The 10,465-nt window shown below is 33.8% G+C and overlaps 2 protein-coding genes across 2 annotated transcripts; both read left to right on the forward strand.

Annotated features, from left to right (window-relative positions):
• The first annotated feature begins 1,248 nt into the window (after positions 1–1,248).
• Positions 1,249–3,710, forward strand: LOC114517287 (transmembrane protein 208-like). Its single transcript, XM_028536963.1, has 6 exons — positions 1,249–1,325; positions 1,463–1,561; positions 1,654–1,713; positions 2,216–2,352; positions 2,451–2,535; positions 2,627–3,710. Exons 1-6 carry the CDS (start codon positions 1,320–1,322, stop codon positions 2,771–2,773), a joined length of 534 nt encoding a protein of 177 aa, XP_028392764.1. The 5' UTR covers positions 1,249–1,319; the 3' UTR covers positions 2,774–3,710.
• Positions 3,711–6,640: 2,930 nt separating this feature from the next.
• Positions 6,641–9,442, forward strand: LOC114517055 (ADP-ribosylation factor-like protein 2-binding protein). The gene is made up of 7 exons (XM_028536697.1): positions 6,641–6,674; positions 6,782–6,824; positions 7,197–7,258; positions 7,753–7,859; positions 8,022–8,107; positions 8,229–8,325; positions 8,527–9,442. Exons 1-7 carry the CDS (start codon positions 6,662–6,664, stop codon positions 8,671–8,673), a joined length of 555 nt encoding a protein of 184 aa, XP_028392498.1. The 5' UTR covers positions 6,641–6,661; the 3' UTR covers positions 8,674–9,442.
• Positions 9,443–10,465: the final 1,023 nt, after the last annotated feature.

Below are 10,465 nucleotides of genomic sequence, written 5' to 3' on the forward strand. Positions count from 1 at the left end.
TCAAACAATAGTTTGATTTTCAATGTTTGACCTTAATTCTTTTCATTGACTAAGAAATAACTTTCTCATTGATCAGTAATAACAAAGTTTATATGCCACACTCAATGAGCGTGAGTGATCTTTTTGAATACAGGCGTATATCACAGAACATCAATTGGTCAAAGTGACGCGCAAACATTTGTCATTTTACTTGTCCCACGTGACAGTTATATACATGCAATATCAGCAGTGTGCTATACATGAGAAATATTGATAAAGTCAAATATAGCCATATGTTTTTGAATGTCTACAATAGAATACCAGCATATACGGAAGTATTCAATGGGTATTATATACGCCCACTGCGAAGTACATTTCACGATAGTGTATAGAAATGCTTTGCCCATTTCAGTCTATAGCTATTCTGCTGTAAAATCACTAAATATTCAATATAGTATATTAACTATAGTTTCTAGGAATACTCTAAAGTTGCAATTGATATATTTTTCACACGCAGTCTTGACGTAGAACGTAAATTGATCTCCTTGACATTTCAATTTATGTCGTTCTGCACAAAAGCATAATTTCACAACAAAGATCGTCAAAGTCAAACGTACTACAATCTCTCTCAAAATAATATTCCTCATTATGAATTCCATACCTTTTACCGGCATTTTCTTTTCCACGAAATCTCCTACGAGATTTATCTACAAGTATATACGTCTCTCGTTGTCAGATCGCAGCAGACATTGCTCTAGGCAAAATAAAAGCATTCAGAGACATAAATTTTAATAATTAATTAGATAAAAAGGTCTCTGAATACATATATTTCATAGATAATAGGAAACTTCTTTGACTTCCCGCTCGATCCTCCCAATGAATTTAAAAAGTACACATTTCAACGCGAAAACTTAATAGTGCCACCGATCTTCAAGCAATTTTCGGCCTGGCAAAATTATACAGTAGATACAGTAGATACTAGTCCAATTAGTCGTTTTACAAGGCTATACCTATATATATGTACAATTTTCAGTGAAAATGTAAGCAAATTTTGCTTATATTAAGTTGCGTTTTCACCATTTTTTCGGCTAGTTAGCGCTACTCTTTAGTTCATCCGTTTATGGGGGTTGCTACAAAGCAATGGATAGCATGGCTAAACCTGCATATTCCGATACTGGGGTGCTTCTAGATGGAGGTATTGACCTCAACATGACATCAGGAATGGCAGAGTAAGTAGCATGCCATAATAGCAAATATTGTAATTGCTCTAATCACGTGCTCTAATGTTCTAATTTTTAATTACCGAGCGAAAAACAAAGAGATTGGAAACTACAACAAAGATGGCGGTGAGTTTTGTTGGTTTTTAAACATTTTTATGTGAAAATAAATAAAACATCCGTGTATACAAACTGAAAATAAGATCCGTCTGTAAGCAATTCAAGCTTCTGTTTTCTTGAACAAATTTCATTCCCTTCCGTTTCAGCCTGCGAAAGGAAAACAGCCGACTAAAGGCAAAAAGGAAATTTTACAAGGCAATAAGGACACGTTGGGTTTTTATGGGAAGATTATGGCGGCTTCCATGGTAGAAATATTTCATGAAATTGATTTGAATTAAGTGAGGGAAGTTTTGATGCGATTTCACTTCTAACAACGTGTACATTTTTGTACTTCTAGGCGATATACGTTGTTGTTTGTGTTTTAATATTGTACAATTCTTCAGGATGGCTTACTGTTGTAAGTTATTTTATAATAAGCAGTGAAAGAAACACCACAAGATAGGAGAAGCAAGAGTAACACTAGGCCTGGTGTTATCTCTACCTATAAGAGGGGCAGCATAGTTCAATATAGTTGTGCACTGAGGCCAAAGTTGGAAAACTCTCGCATGCAAAATTACGAATGTTATACAACGATTGTTTTCACGTATTAACGAGAAGATGTATCAAATTATCAATGGCCTTCTGCATGCTGGTCAGTCCATGCTGGTGGAGATTCCACAGCTCTACCAGCTAAACCAACTGAAATGTTTACTAGCGATAGAATATATTCCTAAATGGTCAGTCAACTTAAGTTTCAGTCTCCCTTTTCTTACCCTTAGAAGGCACAATGCATTAGATAATGCATTTAAAGTTACACTATAGTTATACTGGCAATAGGTTTTATATAATAAACCCAGCAATATTTAGCATTGGGTTATATGTAAGATCATTCATAGAAATTCTTTCACTTTTTTGGCTAGTTAGCGCTACTCTTTAGTTCATCCGTTTACGGGGGTTGCTACAAAGCAATGGAAAGCATGGCTAAACCTACTTATTCCGATACTGGGGTGCTTCTAGATGGAGGTATTGACCTCAACATGACATCAGGAATGGCAGAGTAAGTAGCATGCCAAAAATGGTTGGACCAATTACCATGCAGAGTTTATTGTATGAATTACCTCCAAAACATTGTATTTCTCTACATTTTCTTCATAGACATTTAAAGGACCTAATTCTACTTACTGCGATAGTGCAAGTTTTAAGTATTATATCAAATTTTTTTTGGCTTCTATGGTTGTTGGTAGGTATTGTTAACTTTCAAGTGATATACGGTATAGACCTCACACCCAAAAAACATGATTTGCTGCACTTACTCTTGGTTTGTTATTTAGGCACCAGGCCGGGCATTTTACATGTTATGGACCAGTATATTAGCACCGTGGATATTTGCCGAAGCACCAATACAAGAGGACCTCGACCCTAAACAACAGAAAAAACTAGAAAAGAAAATGAGAAAAGAAAAGATTATTTATAAATAAGTTATTTTAAATAACATGTCATTCACTAATTGTAAATTACAGAAATAAAGTGTGTTCAGTCTCTCACCTTAAAATGCATTTGGCATTTATGTATCAGAGAAGACTGAGAAGTGTCAGATAGGTTCCTAATATATGAAATAGTTGCTGGAATAAAAGAATCATCCAACTTGAAAAAGATTTTTTCTAATGAAATTTGATTTCTTCAGAAAAAATGAAAATGTTATGAACCCAGTAATTGATATCTAAATAATCATTCAAATGAAGTGATGACACAAATGTTTTGTTAATTTTCCCCATACAAATTGTTACTTGCACGGTTACAGACTTACAGTTATTCTTATACATCATTACATAGTTATAAAAGCTTTTGAGCTAGGTGTTAACGTCCCCCAACATTGGATTGATTCTTTGAACCTCTTATTTATCTCCACAAGTAAAAATGCTCATTCAAACTAGCAAAGCTTCTTCTGATAAAACCTTTTGAAACCTTACTGAATTTGAAGCAAGTGTTGACTTATGCCAAGTACTTGTATGTCACCAACAGTCTGTGATATTACTTGTAAAAATTATCTAAGCCACAAGCAATGCATAACAGACAGTTGATGACATTGGTGAAAGGGCTTTACAATAGGCATCCTATCAAGTTACTATGGCCAATAAATTATGAGAAACAGTGTAATAGTAATTATGGCTAATAAGTTATGAGAAAAAGTTTCATAATAACTTGATAGAATGATATTGCTAGCTTTATCTTTCTAATATCTTTTGGATACAAGGTAAAATTCTATAGTCTTGTTAAAAATATGAAGGTCAACAATACCAATGAAGGAGACAGCAGCTTTTAGCATTTGAATGTACAGTGTGTATATATAACAGACATCTAATATAAATCTATAGACATGACATGTCGGGTTGTATACAGTAGTTACAAAATAAAAACTTCAAATTAATTTGTCTCCTCTTGGTTGGATTCAATAAGAGGTTGTGTATCATTGGTCTGCTCAGACCGTTCTGTATAAACAATAGGTTGGACCTCTTCCCCAGTGGGGACATAGGGTGGTGGGGGGTATTCTATTTTGCCAGGGTCTTCTTCAGCATATGCAGGAAGGTTCATTGGGTAAGGACCCCTTGTTCGACCTTCTGTACTAAACATGAATGCCGGTTGCGGCATCGCTGGTTGCTCTTCATACTGACAGTTATTTAAACCCTGAAAAAAAAAGATGGCGAATGTAGATCCAAGAAATGCTACAATTATACATCCATTGCCATAACTTAATTTTTAATACTGAATATGCTTTTCAGTATTAAAAATAGGAAGAAACATGCTTTGAAAAACTGAAAAACAGCAAGCTTGCAAAATTATAAATATTCACATTGGTTCAAGAACAACTCTAAAATAATTTAAAGTCAAAATATCATGGCAAAATGCAAATTGTTGTCTATTTTACATATATATCTAACTCATATCTTGCATTAACAAACTGTTGTTTTTGGAGCTTGTTTCTTGCTTTAATAACCTTATTTTAATAACCAAATACTATTAAATGCTAATGTTGTAACAAACTAAGCAAATAAAATCATCTATTTAAGTCAACATATTGAAGAAATATCTGAAAAACATAAAAAGGGGTTAAGCTTCCCCTCCTGTCCAACACACCCATGCCCTGGCGATTAATGCAATATACTTACGGCTCCCTGTACTTGTGTTATTAACCTTTGGATTTCTTTGCGTTTATAACGTGAATAGAAGTAAAATACCCAGAATATTACTTTGAGAATGACAATGATCACAATCACCCTTGAAAGCATCAAGAAAAGAATATGAACATTTTGTTGCACATAAAAAACATGATCCATGAGTCAATAAATTGAGTCTGAATATCCAGTACAACTTACACATAAAAGAACAGATCCATGGTGACTCTCCTACTTTCTTCTTATCATGATCAGAATGTAATATTTTCAAACAAAATCTAAATGATTTCAAGAATTTAAAACAAAAAATTCAATATATATTTGTTATGCTCAACACACATATATATTTGGCATAGCAAAGATGTTTTGTGAATGTTGTTGTCATGTACAATATACTTAATTTATATATATGGAATCAGTGAAAGCGATAATTTTTACTCCCAGTCCATTTAGAAATTGTGTAAAATACTAACATTAATATAACATATTAACATTGGTTTTAGGATACACGAGACACACTGAACAGCTTTCAGACCAATCCCATGAAGCCTACTTCAGTATTTGTAATATCAATTTACTGAGATGATATTTGATCAGTTCTCTACAATTCCCAGAAAGAATTAACTATGTGTCATATCATTGAGGAAAAACAGAAGTTTTCCTGATACATAACCAGGGGCTGAATAAAACAGAGTCAGACTTTGTGGCTATGTTAACCCAAGCCTTTCAAGAAAAATATTTTAAAGTTTCTTCAGTTCTCTATCCATTCAGATCTCTAAAACTAAATTCACATCACATGCAACTCGCAAGGAGATTAATGCAATTGTTTAAAGATACAACTAATGACCTTATAAACTCTCTTATGCCAGCCTCACACCAGTTCAAAGGTGTACAATGAGCATGCTTTTGCCTGGCAACAAGTTCAAACAACACCTACTTTGATCAGTAATCTACACTGTCTAAAACAAACAGGCAGCATTATATAGATCAAGAAATCTTTGACTCAAACAATAATTTGATTCAACTGCAAACGTAACTCGCAGAAATAATGAATAAAAAGACTTTGGCACAGAAGTTTACAAGATAGCAATTATAAACAATTAACTTTGTAGTCTACTGTATTTTTTTAATTTGTAGTACAAATTTCGTGTTATTTATGTTTTATCTCAAGGAGAAGTAATTTTACGCCTCCACAAGCCGACTACAGAAGAATTATCTCTTTTAACATTTCACGCAATCATTCTACAATATAGCGGCATCAAAATATTTGGTTGAAAGTTGTATTGATCAACAAGCATGATAGCGAAAATGCAGATTCCCCACTCGCCAGCTGCCTCGATAAGTAGTGCCCCGTTTCAACGTACACACACGAGAAAAACGCATATTATCTGTCGTTTTCTGTTTACTTTCCAAAATAATTTGACATCACGCTGAGCCGCTATTCGAAGATCTTTTGCCATGGATGATTATAATATACATATCTGAAATTAACTGCACTTGTCTCTTTTCAAAAACCGCATAATATTCTGTCTGATTCCATAGGTTCTTGACATTGCCAATTATAAAATGACTCTTTGTCATTCGCAAGCTATACCTTTGAAACCTCAGCAAGAAATTTCAAGGTGTATACAATTTAACATTGTACCGAATTCGCAAGTATGTTACAGTATGTACGATATGAGCTATCCAAGCGTTATATTTCTCCTAAATTTTGCACTCAATACGTCCTTGTAAGAAATAAAGTAAAACAATGCGACTAGTTCGCTTTGATATTACATAAAAGTCATTCAAATACCTCAAAAGAGAAGCCAAAAATCCCAGATGAATGCCACACTTCGACTATTCGTTTGTTATGTTTTGGCCGGCTGGTCTCGTATTACTGATCTCGACGCCAACTGGATGGTTCATTCAAAAACTCATTAAAAGTCTAGAGTTTTCTGTCTGGGTTTTAGTTTTTTTTTAAGATAAAGTCGATAAAGTGATAAAATGTTATCTTCTTTGCACGAATTGATCATTTTTTAACTCTAAAATGAATTAAACAACGAATTAATTTCGTTTATCCAGAGAAATACCCACTGAGCTATAGAAATTCCTGGACTTTTTTTATACCACTCCGAGGAAATCCGATTGTCTGATCGAGAAATCCGATTACATTGTCGGGCGTCGCTCGGTCGCCTGTCGCCACGCCACAAGATGGCGCGCAGAGGTAGTATGTTTTTGTTGTTGTTCTTCAAATTTATCTTGTTTTTAATATTGTTTTGTAGCGAATTTTACTCTTGTTTATCACAGACTTATTATCGATGCTTTCTTTAGGACTACGATCTATAGATCTCGAAGAGGATTTAGCAATCGGCAGGTGTGTTCAATTACGCAAAACTATGTTGTCGTTGTGGCAGTTGTGTTTATATTCAGTGCTAATAGAAAATGCAAAATTCAAAATTGTAAATGAAAATTGTACATTCCTGCCTGTCATACTCAGTAGATTTTAATATAAACACTGTGAATCAGAGAATGGATCAACTGAAGCGCAGTCATTATTATGTACTCCGCAAAAATTCACAATGAATTACATGAACTTTAGTTTTCTTGGCAAATGAAAATCGTATTGTTTGTGAAAACGAGAGAGTTTTACGGTCAAATTTATAGGTTTTATTCTTCAATAACATTGCAATGTTTTGCACAATTTTTTAATTTGACTTGTTTATTGCTGTTTTTTATGCTGGTACAGGTCAACCCGTTCAGACAAGAAATTTGATGTCACAGTTGGTCATATAGAAGACATTATAATGGGTATAAATGTGGATATACACTTCGCAGAGCTTTGCCCCACCGGACCTAATTTTTAGGGCTGGATTTTTAGGACTGCACATCTCATTGCAAAATATGGTGTGATACACTGATCAGACACATCATGTTTTTTGATATTATATAAAACAAATCATGAATGTTTTCATTCATGCAATGGAAAGAATATTCCCATTAAACATTTACTAGTATAGAATCCGGTGTATTACTAGCTCAGTAAATACACTCCCTAATTTTCTTAAAATCTACCATTTTAAGTAAAATTTTTTGTATTCTTCACATTTGAGGCATCATCATAATACAATGGTTTTGTGATTCTAACTCACCTAAACCTTTCATCCCAGTTGGCCTTTAATGTGTAAACAACAATGCTTTGACAATATTTTTGGCTTACTTGATTATGGTTCTGGTGGTTTTGACATTGTTACCATTACTTTAATTTGATTACTGGAGTTTTTCAATGACACTTTTCCATTTAGAGGACACATTCCAGGAACTGCAAAATGAATTCATGGAAAAACATTACCACCATTTTGAAGATGTAGAAGAAAACAAATTGATATATACAGATATTTTTTCACAATATGTAAGTTGCATGCAACATTGTGAAAGTAGGTTAGAATAGCACATTCCTACTCGGGAATATTGTCTCTTACGTGGGGTGTTAGTGGATATTGTACATAGTGAAAAGCACAAACAATGCCAAAAACACAAACCATATACAGTACTGATTGGCTTCACTTTACAGACAAATCTAATCGAGAAACACCTTGAGGAATGTTTGAAGCAAAGGATGCCAGATTTTTCAATGGAAGAATTCATGAAATCTTTACAGTATGTTTTCAATAAATGTACCATTTTTTTACCGATTTCTGGGTAAAAGAATAATTTACTTGAAAGAATATGGTTCACAACTTTTTTTCCATTTTGAATGAACTTTATTTGCATTTTTAAGGTCAAGAAAAGATCAAATTGGAGGAGACATATTTGACATTTTGCTTAGTTTCTCAGATTTTATAACTTTTAAACAGATGTTCCTTGATTACAAAGCCGTAAGTTTGCAACTGATATATTGTTGTGCTATAAGCCATAATCTCACACCATAATTAATAAGTCAAATTGTGTTTGAAAACATAGTTTTTAAAAAACAGCCTACCTGAAAATTTGGCTCTCATTTCAAGATGACAACAGTAGCTAAAACCAAAGTGCTTGAAAATGTCCAAGTTTCAAATGATCACATCATTTTCCTATAGGACAAAGAGGGGAAAAATATTGATTTAGGTGGCTTGATAATTACTCCATTGTCGAATGAACATCTTGATGGTGCAGAGGAAATGATGATCGATTCAGATTTATCGCCAGACAGACAGACTACATCTAGCACTTTGTTAAGCAGTTAAACCATCCATAAGAGACAAACCATACATATACTGATATACTAAAGTCTTGTAATATATTGTATAAAAGTTGTAAAACTATGAACGTTGGAAATAACGTGAGAAAGTACATCAAAAAGAATCATGTTACCTATGAAATTGGTCACCCAATTTCAACCATCCATGACAGTAGTTGATAAACCATTCCAAACTCAAAGACTTTGATCATGATAGATCTATGTGTCAAAAGGAAAATAAGCATGTTTAAAATGACAATGTTATTTAGAGGTATACTGTAGTGGTGAAAATTAGACACTGTTACACTCCAGGCTATGTAAATCTAGGGTCCTTTAATTTACACGGCTCCTGCAATCTATTCCTCTTGCGACTCGCAATGCAATTCTACTTTTAAGAGATTTGAATTAGTAAAGAACGTTCAAAATATAAGTGTAAGAAAAGGCTATGGAAATTGATGAACACAAAAGTTTCGTACTGCCAAATTTACATCTTTCAAAAGTAGAATTTTATTGCAAATTGCTTGAAAAATTGCAGCGTATAAGAACTGCCTTTAACCAACACCCACCTTTTTTGTCAAAATTGCTTTTGGTGCACTTTCTCATCGAACCTTGAACACTTTTTAACACAAATTGCACACCAAAGTTGCTGTAAATATAGTGACATTCATTAAGAGTTATGCTGAATAATATATTTTTGCCACATTCCTGGCTTAAAGACGACAACCTGTAGTTTATTAATAGTTCAATATGTATTATATTTATCCCCCCTAAGTAACGTTTATCCTTTTTACCATGTGTTTTAAAAAACAAGACCTATTTTTGGATTTCACCCTTCTTTTGCAGTTTTAATTTCGGCAGAAATTGATTGTTCCTGCGGATGTTATCATGTTAACAGGAATATATGAATAAGGCAGATATTTTTTTAAGAAGTATTCCACTCTCAAGATTTTAGCCCTCGACACACAACAACATTTGGATTTATTTCGTCTAATAACTGAAATCTAATCAAGATTGAAAAATGACAATTCTTAGAGTTTTGTTTTTTTAAGGTATGCAAGTGATGACTGGCACGCCATTAATTTCTTTCAGTTTCATTTTTTTGAGACACCCGGTTGGTATTTGGGTCACCTGGCCATACCCATGGGACTTTTTCAAGGACCTGTCTGTAACTGTGCTCTGCGGTCATTCAAAGTGTACTTGAGACAATGCTAAATATTCAATTAGTAAGCGTCAGCGCCACTTAGCTTGGCCAGCTTCAACCGGAGGCGAAGAATTAACTGGGTGTGAATAACTTCGAGTAATTTTGGTCAGCAAATTCCTGTTTTTCCAGGTGAGCTCGCGTTTTAGCGAATCAGCGCTCAGAGATTGGTTGTCGAAATAGACCTTTCTTATAATGACGTCAAACGCGGAAAGTTTGATGTTACACGGAATTTGATTGGCTCCACAAAACTATCGAGCCAATTAAACTTCGTGTAACATCAGACTTTCCGCGTTTGACGTCATTATGTAATAGGTCTATTGAAATCCATTCTGCAGAATTTAACTGGTTATAACTTGTTATTCTTTATATATGAAATCTGCCGAAATTTTGCAAACAAAAAGTTCAGTTAAAAAACTATGACTCTCACATATTTCAATTTTCAAAAGATATTAGGCTGCTTTAATCAAGATTTCAAGAAATGGATTTTTTATTTGACAACTGGTTCCAGTCCTTCAGGCCGTGTTTTAGGCAATACGCGTGCCCCATCAATGTTTGTCGTCCTATAATTATATAAATAATGCTTACGATTCATATTATA

Source organism: Dendronephthya gigantea, unplaced genomic scaffold (genome assembly GCF_004324835.1).
Source record: "Dendronephthya gigantea isolate DGI-Jeju-01 unplaced genomic scaffold, DenGig_1.0 000007F, whole genome shotgun sequence".
Taxonomy (NCBI): Eukaryota; Metazoa; Cnidaria; class Anthozoa; order Malacalcyonacea; family Nephtheidae; genus Dendronephthya; species Dendronephthya gigantea.

Excerpts from the sequence above, each read along its gene's own strand:
- LOC114517287 (XM_028536963.1), top strand. Across the intron at positions 1,714-2,215 it reads CTTCAGGATGGCTTACTGTT|TTAGCGCTACTCTTTAGTTC; the intron begins GTAAGTTATTTT and ends TTTTTTGGCTAG. Across the intron at positions 2,353-2,450 it reads ATGACATCAGGAATGGCAGA|ACATTTAAAGGACCTAATTC; the intron begins GTAAGTAGCATG and ends TTTTCTTCATAG.
- LOC114517055 (XM_028536697.1), top strand. Across the intron at positions 6,825-7,196 it reads GAGGATTTAGCAATCGGCAG|GTCAACCCGTTCAGACAAGA; the intron begins GTGTGTTCAATT and ends ATGCTGGTACAG. Across the intron at positions 8,108-8,228 it reads GAATTCATGAAATCTTTACA|GTCAAGAAAAGATCAAATTG; the intron begins GTATGTTTTCAA and ends TGCATTTTTAAG.